General features: G+C 34.7%; 1 protein-coding gene across 1 annotated transcript in view; it reads right to left on the reverse strand.

The window, feature by feature from the left end:
• The window catches only part of LOC127847980 (E3 ubiquitin-protein ligase NRDP1-like), a 31252-nt gene that overhangs the window by 3837 nt on the left and 5857 nt on the right, over positions 1-21558 (reverse strand). Inside the window, exons 2-6 of the mRNA XM_052380234.1 lie at positions 8317-8429; positions 3617-3786; positions 2862-2991; positions 2007-2138; positions 1397-1476 (exon numbers count right to left, since the gene is read on the reverse strand). Of these exons, the coding sequence (XP_052236194.1) occupies positions 1397-1476; positions 2007-2138; positions 2862-2991; positions 3617-3786; positions 8317-8406 (602 nt within the window). The 5' untranslated portion in view covers positions 8407-8429. The remainder of the gene's footprint in view (positions 1-1396; positions 1477-2006; positions 2139-2861; positions 2992-3616; positions 3787-8316; positions 8430-21558) is intronic.

A 21558-nucleotide genomic window follows, 5' to 3' on the forward strand; every position in this document is an offset into this window, starting at 1 on the left:
AAACTATAGTATGATATGACAACAAGTGTAAGATCTTTTTTATCACATGCTTTTAAATGAGCAAATTAAATAAATATTTACGCAAACATAATGATAAATCCCGAATGTTATTTACATTTCGTCATTTGTGGTTGCAACGTCATTTCCGCAAAATAACAAAATGCGATTGGTCAATAAGCGAAAACTAAGCCAATGAAAACGCTTCAAAATGTTGTATTACACATGCGTAATAAAAAAAATATGTGTAATGGTTGTATTACATGAGAAATAGGGTATAGCATGTGATAAAATTGCAATACCAAACAATGTAAATTTTAAAAGCAATATATTTGTGTGTTTTTGGCTTGTTTACATTTTTGCTACATGTAGTTATTAGCTTATATAACTTAAGTCCTTAAATGATTTCTCACTTCTCTGATATCTACTGAAGATATGATCTTCTTCGCCCTAATGTGGCCCCAGGTTGGCAACAAGTTTTTGAATTTGGCGAAAGTAAGTGGCGAAAACTTTTTTAAGCCCAGAGGGTACCCTTATAAAGGCTGTTGATGTAGTCTACCATTTCTAAGTGAACATATCTATGTCTGTAACTGACAACTGCACTACTGGAATCAGAGCTAGGGGGAGAGTTGCAGTTTATATTTGACTGGATTCTAGTAGACATAGAATGGGACCCAGGTGGTGACAATTTAAATGAGCAATTAAAATAACAGCCAGTAAACTGAATATGTAAATAAAATATTAGAGACAACTTATTTACCGCACATTAAAATTACTTCAGAATTATAAAGAATGTTTTTTATTTGTATCTTTTTTATTTAACTTTTAATTTTTTCCAAAAATTAACAAGACTATTGCCAAGCAATATATGTCCCCTACCGTCTCCACCATTGTCAGAATTTTTTTTTTAATTTGTTGCCATAGCAACCAGAATTTTTTACGTAGGAAGACATTTGAATGACGTGCATGATGTCCATATTGCCATCTATCCATATTTCAAGTTTCATGAAAAAATATTAAGAACTTTTAAAGTTATCGCAGGATCCAGAAAAGTGTGCAGGATCCACCATTTTCAGCAGTATTTCTAGTCTATTTGTTGCCATAGCAACCAGAATTCTTGACCTAGGAACAAAATGAAATGACGTGCATAATCTCCATATTGCCATCTGTCCATTTTTCAAGTTTCACGAAAAAATATGAAGAACTTTAAAGTTATCGCAGGATCCAGAAAAGTGTGACAGACTGACGGACTCATGGACACACAGAGCGCAAACCATAAGTCCCCTCCGGTGAAACCGGTAGGGGACAATTAATATTTTGTTTAAGTTTAATCAAACACTACACATATTGAGCAAGAGGGCTGAATAGAGTAAAGCTGATAACACAGCCCGTGTGGTACCTGACGATGTCAGACTGCTCCATCTCTGTCTGGATCTCTCTCATCCGAGGGTTGGACACTCTCATCGACCGCATGTACTCCTGAAATGGCCCCACACACAGTGTCACTCATCTTAACCCTTTCTCACTCAGAAGAAATGTGAAAATGGCTGTATGCAAATAGCACAAAACCAGAACAGCCTGCAATTTACTCGCAGGCTGTTCAGGTTTTATGCTGTTTGCTGCTCATCAGTATCTTAGCATAAAGTATATATTTTCCATCAAAATTGATGAGAAATTCCCCCCTGGAAACATTTAACTAATAAGAATAAGTGTTTAGAAAATGTAACTTCAGAAAAATGTTAAAATTAACAATTAAATTCCTACAAAAAGGTGCATCTATTAATTTATAATAAGGATATTTTTTTGAAAACATTCTTTATTTTAAGTTACCAAAACTCAAATAATTAAATTTCATCTGATAAGATAAATCGGAACATTCCCAGCCACATTCTGCCAATAGTGAGAATATATCCTTGTTAACAACCTTCTACAACAGTAAATGATCACAGTGTTTTCTGCAGCAAACAACGAAATATATGCTGGTGCCAGCGTTCAAATCTCCAACTGACCTTGAGAAGCTGCAATTCCCGTTTTTGCTCGTTGATCTGCAGTTTGTGTTCCGCTATCTCTGTCTGCATCTCTGCTATCTTCTGGTTCTGCTGCTGCACCAGGTTCCGTAACTCTCTCACACAGTTGTGCTCCTAGAAACCATCGAAACATGCACATTAAACAAACAACTGTAGAAATAAAGAGCTATAGTATCAATTAGGAAAACCATTTGTCTTATTTAATTGTAAGTTTAAACCTATTTATTTTGGCTTAATTGATTTCAAAAGTCACAAGCTTACCAAGACAATCTAAAGTCTGTTTCCTGGGGTTGAACCAGTGATTGGAGCCTTTCGAGACAATGTTCAGAATGATCCCCCAAATATTGCAACGCAGACTACATATCATCCATGCCACCACATCATTTAAAATTGTTTATAATACTGATTAGGCTGAGGTTAATAACAACATATTTACACTAAAACATGTTTTGTTTTACTGTTGTACAAAAAATACTGCATGTAGGGGGGATGCCAAATGGTGATGGATGAAACAATTGGTTTATTTAGTGAAGGAAAGACAGAGCCCTAAATTGAATTGTATAGGACAGTTTGTGCCTTACTTAATGAAGACATATTTTAATTTGTCACATAAAACTTGGAATCTTTGCAGGCCACCCCGATATAGATGTGAACAATCCCCTGAATGTTGAATGTATACTCAGCTCAACTTGTTGTACAACCAGTCCACTTCAACAGTCTTGATAAACTGGTTGCTTTAAGTTCTATAATGTCTACCTTTAGTTCATCCTTTGGCAAAACCAGTCCACAGCCCAGATCACAGTGGACTGGTTACTTTGGGCTCCATTATTTTCTTACCTTAAGTTCATCTTTTGGCACAACCAGTCCGCAGCCCAGATCACAATGGACTGGCTTCTTTGGGTTGAACTCACATTCATTCAGATGGTTAGGCAACATGTCTAGCTTTACAACCACTGTACAGCCAAAACTGGAAAGGCAAGAAAACACTAATTATGCCTGTAGGTTGAACTACAAACAACTTAGTTCCAGATGAGTGTACTATGCAAAATATTTACAACAAGAGATATGTTTGTCAGAAACACAATGCCTCCTATTGCTCCACTTTGAAATAAAATTTCAATATATCATTTAGCAGGTTAAGAAATTATCTCCCTTTTTAAGCTTATTACTTTCCTTGGATTGTATTTTTTACTTTTGACCTTGAAGATGACCGTGACCTTTCACCACTCAAAATATGCAGCTTCATGAGATACACATGCTTGCCAAATATCAAGTTGCTATCTTCAATATTGCAAAAGTTATGGCCAATGTTAAAGTTTTCGGACGGACTGACGGACGGACAGTTCAAATGCTATATGCCACCCTACTGGGGGGATAAAAAGTGCATTTTTGTTGCCGGTTATTGCATAATATGCGACATAATCATGCATAAACAAACAATTTGCAAACATGTGTTTAGTATTTAACCCTTGAGCTGCACTTTCAATGCAATCCAGCTAAGATATATTGGTTTACAACCAATAGTGGTGAAAACAAAATTTTAACAGCTAATTCTCAGACAGAAGAGAAAACGTTATAAAAGGGTGAGATACCTGGCATTATCACAGTTAATCTGTAGCCTGGAGAGGAGGTTGCGCAGTATACGAGGTACTGGCTTCAGCTGGTTTGGTGTGATGGGGTTACGATCCACCGGACACGTTGGTTGTCGCGTCAACCACTCCTGAATGCACGAGGCGCAGAACGCATGCTCACAGGACGGCGCCTGGAATAGACAGGGACAAATAAACGAGCCTCGATCTGGGAAAATGTTGTTTAATGCATTACATGTGATTGAAGTGTCATCCCAGATTAGCCTTGGCGGATTTATAACTACTGTATGTTCTTTTCTAAATTAAAACACTTCCACCTTGTCCTTTAATATATGAAAATATGCTAGCTGCTTCTTCCACTGCAGTGCAATGAAAACACAAAGTATTTCCCAGCTGAAATATTGCATTTCGCACAGGGTTATCTGTGATGACCATTTTTGCCTTTACTGGATTTAAGATTCCATTACATTTAGATTTTGTCTTTAAACAAAAAATTCCATAGAAACAAAGAGTTTCCCTGATTAGCCTGTGCCCACTGCACAAGATAGAGACAACACTGAAGCCTGATTTTCATAGAGACCAGCTAATATCCTTCTTAGAAATATTTACTTCACGTCATTAATCATTGCATGTACACCTATAAGACATACAAATGTAAACACAATACATGTATACATACCAAGTGTTCAGAACAAAACTGTTACAAATGTATGGTATTCAACAACTTACAACTGCTTTATCCTCGGCCCTTTATTTCCATGATCTAAACACTATTTTTCAAGAAATTCTTGCCAAGAAAATCCAATTTCTCTCACAGTGTTATTATCTGTTTACCAGTAATTATTTTAAATGAACGCACCATTAATTTTCAGATAAACACAGGTTAAAGTAACACTAACAAGATTTTAATTCCATTAAGTACATGTACATCACTAGTATATATTTCTTTGTTTAGTCTAGAGAATGTAATAAATTCAACTACTGCACAAAAAAGGAACCAATAATAATTGTCTGCACTAATACTCCTTAAGGCCAAACATTGAGACAATTGGTTCTAATAGAAGTCTTAAAAATGTGCAGTTGGCAAGAAAAGCTTTCATTGGTAAATTTCTAATTAGAGGGAGATTCTGTTGAGATATATATAAAGCTGAGAATTTTATCATGCCATGCCATATTTGACATTTTGTCATATTATTGCATGTAAGTCCGTATGTATTTAACACAATTGTAGTTTAGAGTGATATTTTGGAATAAAAACACTTTTAAAATGTGGCTGAATTATTTTTTTTTCAAAAGAAACACCAATTAATACATTACATAAATCATAATGGGATAAAATGAAAAAAAAAAATCAAATTTTTATCACATTTGATAGACAATGCAAACTACATGTATATAAAACTTTGAAAGAATGATCACCATATTAAATCGAGTAATTTTTGTAAACAATAAATATTACAATTGTTAACTCAAATACTGTTGTTTGTTCTTACATTTTATTACAATATTAATGATAGTGATCATGGTTCAAACTGTACACACTCAATAATTGAACTTTCAATACTAATTGTCAGTTTAAATATTAATTTAATGTTTATAAAATTGATTCACAATTTCTTTTATTAAACAAAAGCATGTTTTTATTTAACATAAAACGAAGCAGTTACCTGTGGCCTTAATGGTTGAAATCAAATATTGATATTCAGATTAAATAATTGTAAGGGATTAAATCTGGTCGTATGTTGTTTAGCCGACGAAGGTGACACATTGCGGCCAGTTTCTAGTGTAAGTAAAAGCAGTCATTGTGTAACACAGCAGATCATTTCTGCTACGTTAGGCACAGTCTGGAGTCAAAACTGCCATATGCTTCTACAGTAGAGCCTTAACTGAACAGCCATAGGGAATTATCAGGTGCTTAAATCTAAATACCTTTTTAAGCTTTACATAGGAAACACATAGACAAACCATAACTTTAACAGTGGATGGAAACAATTCTAAAAGCCAGCAGACTGTTTTCAATCTGATAATCTGATGTGTAGGAAATTAACTTGTTTAAGCAAACCTTAGAATATGCAAGTTTATATGAACACAAATCCATATTGGTTACTTTCAAGGGCACAACAACATGTAATTGTCGTCTTTGATTCAAGAAAGTAAATTTCTTGGACAGCACAAGGTGAAGGGCGCAATGAAAAAGTATGTATTTGAGTCTAACTCTGGAAAAAACGGGGCTAAATGCATGTGCTTAAAGTGTTGTTCCAGATTAGCCTGTGCATTCCACACAGACTAATCATGGAAGACAGTTCCTGCATGCACATGATTTTCTTTAAGTGGAGACTTCCTTCAAAGGAAATACCTGTTTAGCCTTTATGCACATGAAAACCTGTTTTTGTTTTGAGCAGTCCTGAGAGTCAACTAGTCAACTACGGAGTTGGGTTGGGGGGTGGTGGTGGTGGTGGAGGGGGGGGGGGGGGGGGGGGGAGGTTGGTAAGGAAAGGTGCAGTTCACAGAGCATTTCTATTCAGTATTGATCTTTCCCATATTTAAATGATGAAGCTACAAGAAGGCACTCTGCTACAATCTATAGACTGCAAACTTCTTTAAGGTTTAATATACACACAAAGAACTTAACATCATTATGTTGTCGAACAACCTTACTTGAAATGTATGGAATCAATGGAAAGATTTCCCAAGATCAAACATAATTTTTTTTTCCATACGTTAATGACTTGTTTACAATCAGGTGTCGATGTCACATAAAACAGTTGTTGTTATTGATTAAAGCCTCTTGGCAGATATTTTAACAAAGCATTTTTGTATTGCATCATTCAATATACTTACCTGAAGCATCAAGCACTATCAAATCACTGCTGTGGTAAGCATACACATATAAATCTGCAGTAAAATATTACCATTTTTCTCTTTACTTTTTAACATATTATCCTAAAATTACATAAACTGAGATTTAATAGGATTTTTTGTATTACGACCCCCCCCCCCTCCCCTCAAAGAAGGAAGCATATATCAATCAAATCACACTGTGCGTCTGGCTATTTTTGCTTAGTTTCATGTCTCATGCATAACTTTACCAAACATTGATGGATTTTTAATAACTTGGCACACAAGTCAACAATAATAAGGCTAATGGGGTACAGCACCCTTATTCCTCACTCAAATGTCACACGTAGAGGTCACAGGTCAAGTTTCCCATCTTAGCCAAAACTTTGCCATATATTGATCGATCTTGAAATAACTTGGCACAAATGTTCACCATAGTGTCTGTCAACTTACCTCAAAGGTCAAGGTCACATTTATAGGCAAAATGTCAAATAAGGCCATTTAACAGCTTGAACTTAATTAATTTATATTGAAATACATGTATATGTACATGTATAATAAGTTTTTTATTAATTTTATATCCCCCACCTGAAAAGTATACTTTTTTCCCCTTTTGGAGGCAAAAATTACCCCTGATTTAAATTTTATATATTTTTTTAAAGATGTGTCTCATGATTATCATATCTCAATTCTATTTCAATTTAATCTTGTCAAACATACTTAATTATGAAAAAAGAAATTAATATAGTGCAAACATGTACAAATGTAATAACGAGAGAGTAAGTAAAAAATCCCCAAAAAAGGGAAACACCATGAAAATTCCCCCTCATGAGGGTAGCGAACTGCTTTCCCTAAAATGGATTGAGGGCCCTGGGTGCATACTCACTTTAAGATTACTAACCACAAATGACTCAACTGTTTCATTACCTCCAAGGTCACACTTAGAGGTCAAAAGCCAATTTTTCCATTACCAGCTTATTTTTGACAATGACATTAGCATAGTTAACCCTTAACCACTTAAGATACGTATTTGTACGCATTTGTAGTCTCTAAGAAAGTTTAATTTAATTCGAGACCTTTCTGTCTAGATTCAAGTTATTAAGGCTTCATGTCCAACCCTTAGATACTGATGAGCAGCAAACGGCATAAAACCTGAACAGACTACACGCAGGCTGTTTTGGTTTTATGCTATTTGCACATAACCATTTTCACTTTGCTTCTGAGAAGAAAAGGGTTAAAGGAGGGAACATCTGTTCCCTATGGAAACATGTCTCACTTTTAATAATAATGTTTCTTTTAAACTTGTTATAAAACAGTTCAGGAACCTTTTGTTAATGTTTACTTTGAAAAAAAGAAGAAAATTCTTTTAGTTTTCATCCAAGTTTTGCTGCTAAAATATCTCACAACAATCACTCAAAGAAGTCCTGATTTCGGATAGAGAAATGCATTATGATACTTAGTTTTTGTGTTATACTTAGTAATACTCACACTGGAGCATTGACTGCATGACTGATTACGCACACTTCAATCTCCCATGATTTAATTCCTTCCCAAAACCCAACTAGGTACACAGACATCCTCAACATTTGCAACCTTATTATAAAACTATGATCTCTTCTAGGGGCATAGTAAGGGAAAAGTTCACTTACTGTAAAGTGTGTAATGTGTCATTCAAGATAAGCCTGTGCAGTCCCAACAGGGGACCTAATCTTTAACTGGAATTTTCCTACAAAGAGACTTCCAATTAACGATAAAATACCATAAAACTAATAATGTTGTTCCTTCCCTCTAAGACTGTTTCAACAAACCTGTAGGGGTTCAACAAACCTGTAGGGGTTCAACAAACCTGAAGGGGTTCAACAAACCTGCAGGGGTTCTTCCAGCACACCACCACAGATAGGACACACAAGCTCCTCATCAACGTCACCTTCAAATCTGTTCAGTTCATAACCCATGGTTTACCTCCCCTGGCTCACTCCTGAAGACACAAGCAAGGGACATAAATATATATCATATATGTTCAGTTCATAATCCATTCTTTACCTCCCCTGACTAACTGTTGAAACATATTCATAGTACAGTCTAACCTGTCTATAAAGATTTGGTCGTTGTGGTCTTTGTTCACAGGTGGTCTTTATTCCCAGGGTCGATTGAAACTTTGCAAAATATGCTAGTAGTATTTTACAGGGATTTCAATAGACGCAGAATCCTGCGTTTTGACGCGAGCAAAATAAAAAAGACTTGTTCTTGACGCAACCCCCTTTTCTGCCGTGCGTCATTTTGACGCATCATAAATTTGACCCGTGCGTCAGTCAGTTAACATCTCGAGTTCCATGGCAATAAATCCCGCTGTGCTCTTAATTGAAATTAATGTTTCAGTATTTGAAACTCGGTCTATAATCGAGGGAATACCCCGGGCGTCGTTTATCTTATCTCATCTCTTCCAATACACATGTCACCGTCTAAATAGTACGTGCGCACTTACTGGGTAATTAGCAGCAGTGATAACGTGATAATTGATTGACCATCCGATAATTGCAGGGTTTTTTGCAGACGGCACAGTTAAAGAAAGTCGGCAAAAGTAATTAAAGAAAAAAATAAATTGATCAAAGGTCTATTAATTACGTAGGTCCACTAGTAAGTCCAGCGAGTTTTGTCAGTTTGTTACTCCATCGATAATTACGAGTAACACCTATCTTATATAAACTGGAATCACAGTTCATTTTTTATACTAACAAGTCATTATACTACACATAAACATTGAGAAAACACATTTCCTCGATTAGATATAAATTATCCGAGTAGAATTAAAGTGCAACGTCATGACCTTCAACATTGTAAATGGCGGACGTAACATTCAACCCGCGTTCAATTAAAAGCTTGCGATTCAAATTGCAAGTAATGGTGATTCAGTAATGGAGAAAGCTTTAACTGGATTTAACAAACATTTGATAAGGTTTGTTAAACCAGATAACAACAAGAAAAATTTGGATTATTAAGGTTAAACTACTACATGCAAGGCATTCTTAAGTGTACATATTTCGGACATGTATAGTATTCGGATAAACAGTAATAGATATTATACTAGATGTTCCATGCATTTAGATTGTGTTTTGTTAAAAAAAGCTATCATAGGGATGATGATAATATAATGACGATAAATGTGTGATGAAAAGGTGCTACCGGTACTTATCTTAAATTACTTCAATGTGTTAAAAGACTTGAATGTGTTATAAGGAAGTTGATTTTAATGTACCAATTCATTAAAATATGTTGTGTTATGTATCATGGTATTGTGATTTAATAAAGCAGTATTACTTTTTAAGATATTGTGTTACGCTTAGAGCATATAATTTTTATCTAAAAAATAGAATAATACAGACAAAAACGCAATTAATGCGCTTCAAAATTGACCCCAGCATTTTTCAATTTGACTCCTCAAAATTTCAGTCCAGGGGTCATTGACTCCTGGTTTTTAAAATCTATTGAAATCCCTGTTTTAACAGGTACCTTATCTATGTATGTGCTCTTTTGTTTAAATGTTTGAATACTTATGCATGTATAATAAATAAAGGATTGAAAACACAGTTTTGTTTTTATTATTTCCATTCCCTTATGTTTTTATTATTTATTTCATTAATCATATACTTTTATAAATAATTATTGACATACATGTATATGTACATGTAAATCAGAATGTTCTGGATTTGAGTTTTGCCTACACCAAGATCACTAGCCTCTCGTCTACAACTGTGTCCTTTAACTAACAAACTAATGACTGCAATGCGTTCTTCCAACATCAAGAATTTACGCTTGGAAGCCATGATGGTTAAATTGAACCGATTTCTTGTCTATAATCTAAGCACATCATTTCAAGGAGAAATGTAAGAAGGGAAGGGCTATCAAAATGTTTGTATTTCAGGCATCGTTATTGATATAAAACCGTTAATTTCCTTAATGAGTTGATGAAAGCCCCAAACTTGTCTTTGATATTTTCAGCAATTTGTACATTAATCACGAGTCACTTTAATACAAAGGCAATATTTTTACACTTTTGACAAACTGTCAAATGCATTAAAGAAGCAGGCACCTAACAATTAGCAATGCATGTTTAATAAACAAACAACTGCTATCGAGTGCAATAAACTGTCAATTGCCGATATTTCCATAGCGACCGACGAGTCCACTGGTAAGATGTGTATCACGTGACTACACAGCGTCATGGCGGCCATTTTGTTTTTTAAAAGTTGCAAAATCGTTGATTTTTATGATTGCAGTGGTCGTTGTAAGCTATCAAAATGGACTTTTGGGAACGTAAAAGGGCAGTCTTTGTTCGCAGGTGGGCTTTATTCGCAGGTTTAATATATAGCGTAATCGTTCGGGAGGAAATCGGTGTGGTCGTTATTGACTATTGGTCGCTATTAACAGGCGGTCGCTCGGGCAGGTTGGACTGATAAAAGGATTAGTGATCATCTGTTTAGGAAAAACAGACATTCAAATGACACTTTTATAACAAACTAAATAAATTTTTACACGATTTTGGTGTCTTTTCTTTGAATGAGAATGATACAGTTATGCCGTACTTTTGGTTTATGTCAGTGATTCCGCATTTTATACTTGTTCGGATGTGACCTCAATGAAACGTGACAACCTTTATTAAAAATATCTCCCACTGAATGTAATACAAACTCTCTGATTTACTGAATGAACAAGATGCCTGAGTAAACAAAAATATTATCCTTGATAAAGTCATAGATTTATTTTAAAAATAGGTTGGAAATTAAATCAATTTATAAGATATTCTGAAGTATTCAATAGAAGTTGTTATGCTTAGTTATCTACAATGAGCCTTTGGTTTAAACTCTGTGCGAACAACTGGGTGGGGAAACGACAAAGCAATACTACCAACTGACCAACCATCTAATAAGTGGTGGTCCAAGAACAGCAGTCACTTGATGACAATGGTCACTTTGGCTATTTCCCTTGACTGACCACTGTTCTCAGTTTTGACTGTATTTTAATTGGTTTGTGCAATGAATACCAAGCAATTAAAAAGACCCATTATCTCCAATCAGAAGAGTTCATGACGAAAATGTTCCCAAGTTCAGTTTTTTTTGCTCATATTTTTTCCAATTATTATGGTACGTATACTTTCCCCAATTGGGCATAAAAAATTGCTGTTAGAGAAGACCATTCCCCAACGATAACCCCATATCAAATGCCTACCGGTCTTGTAATATTCATGTCAAGCTATAAATGAATAATTAGGAATTGATGAAGGAAATCAATGTAAACACTGTAACAGGTACATCTGTATAAACTCTTGACATGTGGCGTGTTTTGCCAATCAAAGTATTCAAATGCATTAAATAACACTTGAAAATATGTCTAATCCATAAACTATTTAAAATTATAACGTCCTAGTCGTTTGATCTAGTGATAAAAGTTTTATTTGATTATTTGTTTCACTGATCTTGATCAAGTGACTAGAATTGTCAACACAATGTTTGGTTTGAGCAACACATCTTTTGTTTAATTTTAGCCTGACCACCGTGCACGCCTGACCACCGTGCACATTCTTACAACTGTTCAACCTGTAATTCCTTGGACACAATTTTATTTAATATGCTGAACTGCATGTGGTCATTCAGATAAGATGGTTGTCTAAGATTATTTAGAATAGGCCTACATTTATAACAGCTACGGAATTGCAGAACTCAAAAACTTCACACTCTGCCGTCCGTTTGTTATCCACAAGTAACAGTCTAAACCACACATTAGCACAAATGAGTAGTTTATAAAAATCACTTACGCGCATTGGCAATACAAAAAAATATATATATATTCGGTAAAAATGTTCAATTTAATAATATGGACAATTACATATTTATTATTCTGCCCTTTCTGCCCGCCTTTTGATTAAATTGAAATAGGAATCAAAATATTTTTACTTCGCTTGATTACTCTGTTTTTTCCATCTAACACCTAATAACTTGGTTGTGGCATTATCTGTGTTATGAGAAAGGTATATGGATTTTTAATAAAAGAGCAGTTTTCTGTAAAAAGCAGGTTTAATGCAAGTGAGTAAAGTGTTGTCCTATGATTAGTAGTGCTGCAACAATATGCCAAAAAGCGTATTGCAATATATTGTCAGTTCAAAAACCTGTATAGCAATATATCTCAATATATTGCTAACTTGTACCAGAAGTATAACTCGCCAATTACCCGATAATCCCGTATATTCCAGTTTTAAAGCAAATTATGGTAAATATTTGCTATAAAAGTGCTCAAGAATAACAAGAAACACAAACATTCGCCAATTTTCTTAAGTATCAAATACATTTTGGCATTTGTTACTATTTAAAGATGTCATGAAATAACGTCCAATCGGGGCAGTTTTTTTCCACTGAACACGCGTAAATCGCCTGTGATGTTCCCGTTTTTATACAACACATAATACAACCGCACTTTCCATGCTACGTTCTACATGTCTGCATAATTTTCGGGCGCTTTTTATTGAGACAAAGGATAAAGCATGTTTAATTTCACGCTAGAATTTGTTATTGTCGCGTAAGCATTAAAATTCCGAAGCGTGTTTCTGACATTCGGATTACAAATTTAATAATGCTCAATTCTGAATCGAATGAAACAGTTACAGTTGTGCGTAATTAATTCAACGATAATTTGTTCAAAAGCATCAAACGAATGCTCCCATGTAACAACGCTACTCTGTATCATAGACTTTTTAAAATGCTATTTTTACGTAACAATTAATTTTTCCTAAACAACACTTTGTTTTGTTTACCTTGATATCATTATTTTGGATGGCTATCTGGATGAAATATGGATGTATTTTTGTAATATTTTCGTACCGGTATGATGAAAATCATATCGCAATACAATATGTGGATTGGGTATTGCGATATATGACGATATACTGGTATATTGTTGCAGCACTAGTTAAAGCACTTTGATTTTAGAGCCAATTTGCAAAACCTTAACAAAATGTTACGGTTTTAGCACGAAGCGGACGTCGGACGACGAGCTAGCTATGACAATACCTCGGGTTTCTCTGAAAACAGTCGAGCTAACTAGGTTGAAAGCTGAATCAAATCGAAACAATGGGTATAGGACTGTCTGAAATCGAATCGAGCTGTTGGTGAATCGTTGCAGCTCTATTTGTCAACCAGTTCCGGATAATCAGCAGTTCTGATTAATTAATAATTTGTATTTAATTTTCCATAATGCCCAAATAAAAACAAAATGATAAGAGTCTACGGTATACATTAGGTAAAGGAATAAATCAACAAAGTTTAAGCAAGAAAGCTTTTGTAAACAGCTTGCAGGGGGGATAAATGCAGCAAAAAGTTAACTGGAACTGAATGAATGAGTTATGTTTTGAAATGTGCATTATAATATATGGATATAGAAGGCTTTATTATTTTCAAATAAACTTTTTGCTGTTTGAAAAAAAATGCCATGATAATGTTTTGAAATACTTATTCTGTAACTAAGTTGAATGATATTTAATAATTTTCCGAAGGTTTTTTTACAAAAAAATGCATATGTCGTCAGGCCTAACCTGGTATCATACAAAATAAATTTTACACTTTATTTTTACATCTTTTCAAATTGACACTTATTCCGAAAGAAATTATTGTGGTCAAAAGAATTAACGTTTTTTTTGCGGGGTGATTCTACAGGTTTTTTTTAACATTGTCTGCGCCTCCGGGAAACGGAGGCATTCCCAAAGCAAACAGACCCATTCCCAATCGAATTTTGATTGCATTTTTCCCAATTCCAAAAAATAAAATCTTGCAAAATCGTAAAAAGTAAACATAATTTTTATCGAAAGAGTGACTTCCCTTCATTCGCAACGTAATAAAGCCTTTAGTGACACAGATTTTTTGGTGTATTTGCCAGATGCATTTACAATCGTGATACATCGGCTATCTCGGATTCCTCCGTAAGATAGGCCTCGTGGCTAACGGTCGCCATATTGCCTTGTATTACTACTTTACTACCCAAAAGGTTGTCAGTCTATTGTTATGAGGCTGTATACGATGCGCGTTGAACTAGCGCCAAACTTTTTACCGAAACTTTGATATTAATAGCACTATTAACGTTCATTTGTGTTGCATTTTGACCTATTATCCAAGTGATTTACTTTTCCATTATTATTTAATCACCCTATCATCCAATTTTAAAGATGAAATTACGGTGTTTACAAAACCAACCAAACCGAAAGTGAAACTGGATGCATTACGTTTCGCGATGTAAACATTAAATATTTGTTCAATTTTAGGAAGCGAATCGATAATAGACGTTGGAATATGTATGCAATACAGACTATCATTGCCGTTTGTAGTACTGGCTAAAAAATACCTTTTATGACAGGTCATGTATAGAACGTTAATCAAATAGTGACCATAAATCACTACAAATGTCTGGGTTGTTCATTAATATAATAAATGCACGTTTCTGATCTAATTGCCTGTATCTAGTTGTTATTACCATGATATTGATAAAATTAAAACGTTTTTTTCATAAATTAACATTACATGTTTTATTTTTATCATTTAGGCAATATATAATTGTATCATTATCATCATTAAATATTCTGAAAATGATCTAAATTATCATGATTACTTTAAAGTAGAATTTTTAAATTTTACTCATTATTTTTAATGAATTTGCACATTTGCTTGATTCAAAATAAAGTGTATTAAAAAGGGTTTCAGTTGTTAGTTTTAACCCATTTTTAGTTCGATTAAATTTAAAGTACTAACTACGTACATGTATGTGAAATGCTCTCGAGTTCGTTTCCTGGGCCTAGAACCAGTACTTGGGTGTCTCTTGGAGATTTCTTAAGAATATTCCCACACTGGGGATCAAACCAGTGACCTCCAGATCATTAGGTGGACACCACATCCATTACACATCAGCGACCTTTAATTAGTAAATTACTTTAGTATTGCAGCATTATATAATGTAATAAAGAATAAATAACAATCAGAAACTGTGCATTTTTTTCAGTATTGTGTGAAAGGATTTGAAGTAATGATGTGTTTTTGAAATATGATTTATGTGAATTTGAATAAATATATAAAATTTAGTGATTTTCTCAGACAAAACTGTTAATAACATACTAAAGTATTCAGAATGTATTATTGTAATATTCATTCGAATTTTTTAGTACAAAAAGCACTTTTCCGTGGCATTTGTATGTATAGTAATTGCATATTTTATAATTCTGACAGCATTTATAAACTGTGTTCATGCAAGCATGAACACGGTTTCATTTTTTGAGTATTTAAAGAGGGCCATGATGGTCCTGTATCGCTCCACTGCTGAAAAAAGGCTGAAACAAATTTCTCTGCATGTGCAAATACTTAAATATAGGCCCTATTTAAGCACATGTACACTATTGTGATCTTCTGGGCTGGGTCAAATTCAACCCCAGGGGCATAATTTGAGCAAACTTTGTAGAGGACTACTATATCTCACTACATACAAAATGTGGTAGCCCTAGGCCCTAGAGTTAATGACAAGAATATTTTTAAAGTTTTCACAAAATAAGCAAGATATAAGCGTATATAATGTTCCATTTTGTGACATGCGGGTCAGGATCAAATTTGACCCAAAGGGCATAATTTGAACAAACTTGGTAGAGGACTATAAGATGTTACTGCATACCAAATTTGGTAGCCATAGTCCAAATGGTTTTCGACAAGAAGATTTTTAAAGATTTCACAAAATAGGCGCTTTAAAAGCGTTTATTCAATTTTGTGACCCCCCCGGGGCAGGGTCAAAGTTGACCCCAGAGGCATTATTTGAACAAATTTGGTAGAGGTTTATTAGATGTCATTACATACCAAATTTGGTAGCCCTAGGCCCAATGGTTATGGACAACAAAATTTTTTTCACAAAGTAGGCCCCATATAAGCATATGTTCAGTTTTGTGACCCCGGGCAGGGTCAAATTTGACCCAAGGGGCATAATTTGAACAAACTTGGTAGAGAACTATAACATGTCACTACATACCAAATTTGGTAGTCCTATGCCTTATGGTTAAGGACAAGAAGAGTTTTAAAATTTTCACAAAATAGGCACTATATAAGCATATAACTGATTTTGTGGCCCCCGGGGCAGGGTCAAATTTGACCCCTGGGGCATAATTTGAACAAATTAAGTAGAGGACTATACAATGTCACTACATACCTAATTGTGTAGCCCTAGGCCTAATGGTTATGGACAAGATTTTTTTTAAGTTATCACAAAATAGGCATTATATAAGCATATGTTCAATTTTGTGACCCCCGGGGCAGGGTCAAATTTGACCCTAGGGATTAAATTTGAACAAATTTCTTTAATTTGGTAGAGGACTATTAGATGTCACTATATACCAAATTTGATAGCCCTAGGCCGGATTGTTATGGACAAGAAATTTTTTGAAGTTTTCACAAAATAGGCCTTATATAAGCATATGTTCAATTTTGTGACCCTCGGGGCAGGGTCAAACTTGACCCCAGGGGCATAATTTAAACAAACTTGGTAGAGGACTATAAGATGCCACTACATACCAAATTTGGTAGCCCTAGGCCCAATGGTTATGGACGAGAAGATTTGTAAAGTTTTCACAAAATATACCCTATATAAGCATATGTTCAATTTTGTGACCCCCGGGGCAGGGTCAAATTTGACCCCAGGGGTATAATTTGAACAAATTTGGTAGAGGACTATTAGATGTCTCTACATACCAAATTTGATAGCCCTAGGCCCAATGGTTATGGACGGGAGATTTTGAAAGTTTTCACAAAAAAGGCCTTATTTAAGCAAATTTTCAATTTTGTGACCCCCAGGGCAGAGTCAAATTTGACCCCAGGGGCATAATTTGAACAAATTTGAAAGAGGTTCACCCCAGGAACATTCCTAAGAAATTTCATCAGAATTGGGCCAGTAGTTTAGGAGAAGATGTTTAAAGGAAAAGTTTATGCATGGATGCACGATGGACACAGGACCTTTGGCCAGTGGAGCTAAAAATCAAATTAAACATTTTGCTTTGATGTAAAATCAGTTTTTATATGCAAGTGTCTATTTCACTTATAAATTAAAACAGCATATTATTCATTATTGAAAAGATTATTCCAAGCTTGATGTCATATTTCAACTTTGCATAGTGTAGTTAATTGAACATTGTATTGAACTATATGGGCAGCTATATTTTTTTAATTTATGTATGTTGTATTATACAAAATGCATTATTTCTACCACAAGTAGACCATATAAGGTCTACTTCTACTAAATAGGCACTGGTATGAATTTGACACTGTTTTTGATGCTCATACAAAACTTTAATTATTACTACACTTTAGTATATTAAATATTTTCAAGTTTTTGTTCAACATTTTTTGCAAAAGAAAAGAGTGTCTTAATGCATTTGAAAATATACTTAAAACAAACTAAAAATGCATTTTAACATACCTTTTTCCTGGTAAAGTGTATTTGGGATGATAAAAAATACACTTGAAGAGTATTAATGCTGGAAAAATGCAGAAAAAAATACATTTGTTTCTGTTAGAAGTGTGTCTTGTCTGCATTTTTAAGTGTATTAAATGCACATCAAATGCAGATAAATACAATGCCAATACTGTTACATGTATTGTATTATATTTACATGTACATATATATATTGTTGAAAAGTTAACATGCAATAAGTTTACTGTAATTAAGTGACAAATAGTTTTACTGATTTGGTTGGATGCATATATGCAGATATATCATGGTTTGTGCAGAGGACAGTAGCAAAAACAAGAGCTCTCTCCGTAGGATGACATACGCCCCCGATAAACGCTTTAATAGAAGTTATGAGCATTTTTCAAAACCTAAACACCGACCCTAAGTTCAAGGTCAAAGGGGTCAAAATTTGTGTGTGTATGGGAAGGCCTTGTCCATATACACATGCATACCAAATATGAATGTTACATCTGAAGCGACATAGAAGTTATGAGCATTTTTTCGAAACCTAAATGCAAAGTGTGACGGATAGGCAGACGGACAGTGCGATCACTATATGCCCTCCTTTGGGGGCATAAAAATGTTTTTCACATTGTTTTGGTAAATTAGTAATTAGTTAAAAGAACAGAATCATCAATTATAAAGTTATTGATTATAAAGTGTTGCTGGCATATTTGATGCATTCATCTAGCTATATGAAGGTCCCTGTTTTATCCCCACTGGCACCGAGTGAGGGTTCTCAAAATCTTTAAACAATATAAATAACTACATATAGGGTCGAGAGCCTTGTTGATATGGGGGCTAAACACCTGAAATCAAAGCGACCCAGGTTAAAGGCCGAGGCCAAATAAATAAACCAGAGGCCGCATGAGCCTGCTATACTCTGAACAAGTATTGTTTCTTCTCAGAAAACTGGCTTAAGTGTCTTACTAAGCTGTAGACTTTGAGTTTCAGTGCGATCAATCTAAAATGGTCAAATTAAATAACAATTTGTAAAAAATAAACATTCTGCACAAATTCAATTATTTACTTTACCTGTGTGCATGAATCATTTCAGTCTTGATGGTTAGTGAAACATGTCAAAAGCACCATATCTATGAAACACTTGTATTTTGAATAGTGCAATGTTCCACAGAAATGATGCTGATGATAATTCTACACGATGTCGATGATGAATTATTAGATATATTTCTAAATTCCATTTCCACCAACAATTCGGTTATTCCACTACCAGTTCACATGCTTCATACACAGTTGAAAATAACACTATTCCACTCAACAACCGTGACACATGTATGTACTCAATTTTTCAACTTTTCGCAATTAAAATTGTCTTCTACTGTTATTGTTGTTGTTGTACTTTTGAAAGTAGTTCGAAAGATGGCGACCATTAACCCAGAGATTGATTTATGAAATAAATCGTCTGCTGATCCAGAGTGATGCATTTACTCTCAGCAATGACGGTCGAACTGTTCCGCATTATACAAGAGTATATAGAGTCGCACAATACACATTCTATACCATATCTGTAGACGCTTATTTTCAATCATGGCTTCACACAATAGTAAATATTACATTAAAAAACACAAAAAAATAGACGCTAAAGGATGTGTAACGATATCATCGATGTTTTCGAAACGCTCAGAATCTTCTGAAATTACTGCCGCGAGTAACCCTGAACAGACAGGCTCGGACGATACGCAGCAAAATGTAACAGCAACAGAAGTAATGCCAGGGCCGTCAATCACAAAATTGGCAACTGAATGCTCAGAGCCTTGTAAGAAAGTTGTACTTCAATCGTCATTTAATACATTAAAGTATGAAATGAAATACCCATGGCTCTATTTTAGCTCGGCCAAAAATGTTGCTGTAACTTGTGTTTGGGCAGTGTTTGTTTTGCATGTGTTTATATAAAGAAAATTGTTAAACCACGGACTTATTTTAGCATGATTAGTTCATTTTTTTCCCCCAAAATGAGCAGTTTCACAAACAAAAATTCCCAAAATGGGCAATTTTGTCAATAAAAAATTCCCAATTTGGTCAGACTCCTTTTCCCAAAGTAGGCAGAAAAACCCCTGTTCTAAACTGGCTGACTGACTGTACGACAATATCCTCCAATTATCTTGAGTCGAGCATGACCCAAAGTCAATCACTTTGTTTACATTAAGAACGTGGCTCTCATGATAACGTCACACGCATGTGCTCAGAGTATTTTGTTTTACTAACATTACTATGCTTGAAAAATAATTACAGACACGACTTATATAAGGAAAAAACCCAAATTATTTGTATTTAAAATTCTTCAACTGTAAGAGTCCAAATTTATGCCCATTTCTTGCATTTTTTCGGTACTCTTCATTAAACTTGCACATAAATTGCAGACCACTGCCCTAGTTTAAACACAACAAATTCACGTATTTGATTTATTTGAATGAAAATTCTTAAATTTTTTCCCGATTCCTAGAAAATGTTGCATGGAACAATCTGTGAACGCACATCGCGAAAATAGGTTACATGATGATATACTCACTTTCAGTGGGTAAGCCTTGTCCCGATTGGGTGATAATTTTATCAAATTTTCTAATAGTAACATATATATGCCAAAATTTTATTTGAACAAATTGGGAACGTTATTTCTTTTTTAACTCTTGAGCACTTTTTCTTGTCAATGTTGCTCAAAAGAAGATCGACCGATAAAACAGAAATTTGTTAAATGGTAAATAGAAGATATGAAAAAAGTTAAATTAATCTTTCAGTTTCTCTAAATTTGTTCAGTGAATCGACATTTCGAAGTTTTGTTGACTTCTTGCCTATTGCAATCGAGTACTCTCGCTTTTTCTATGTGACCTCTCGACTCAAGGTAAACAATGCGCGTAGTGTCTATCATTTGCGGAGTGTGTATGGAACTATCGACTTTGAGTGGTTAAACATGCTGTGAATAAACAATTTTGAAATTGGTTTATCGGGAATGAAATAAATCTTTAGAGGTACATCGTTTATTGCGGCATTATTTGAATTAATTCAGGAATTATTTTTCTTGTTTCCTTAACCGCTCGACTCAAGGTAATTGGAGGATACATGGGGGTTGGAGCAGTCTAGAGACATTCCCAAGTACGGTGAATTTCGCCCGATCGGGAGACTTTCTCCGGACAAGGCGATTTGGGCTCATTTAAGTCCCATTTTTTTGTCACTCGATCGGGAGAAATTATCCCGAAAAGGAGTGTAAAATAGTCGATTTTGATGGTAATATAATATATGGTACCTGCGCACGTAATTCGACCTTTTCGCGGTAACAAACTTTTTGCCATCGGCAGCCATGACATCCGAGAACATCTTTCATGCGATTCATGGTAAATCCATCGCGACTTTTTTGTTCAAATTATGTTCCAGTTTTACTTAAATATGGTTCCGTACAAAATAAAATATGAACACCCTTCGTACATCCTACTCATGTGTGTATAATGATAAAAAAGGAGCGTCTTCGCTCGGTTTGAAACCGCCGCCATGTTCTGAGGTAGGGACGGTGTAAATATTTTACGAACCACTTTGGGGTAATAGGTAAATTCTCCCTATCGGGAGAATTAACGTTG

This window comes from Dreissena polymorpha, chromosome 10 (assembly GCF_020536995.1).
Source record: "Dreissena polymorpha isolate Duluth1 chromosome 10, UMN_Dpol_1.0, whole genome shotgun sequence".
Classification (NCBI taxonomy): domain Eukaryota; kingdom Metazoa; phylum Mollusca; class Bivalvia; order Myida; family Dreissenidae; genus Dreissena; species Dreissena polymorpha.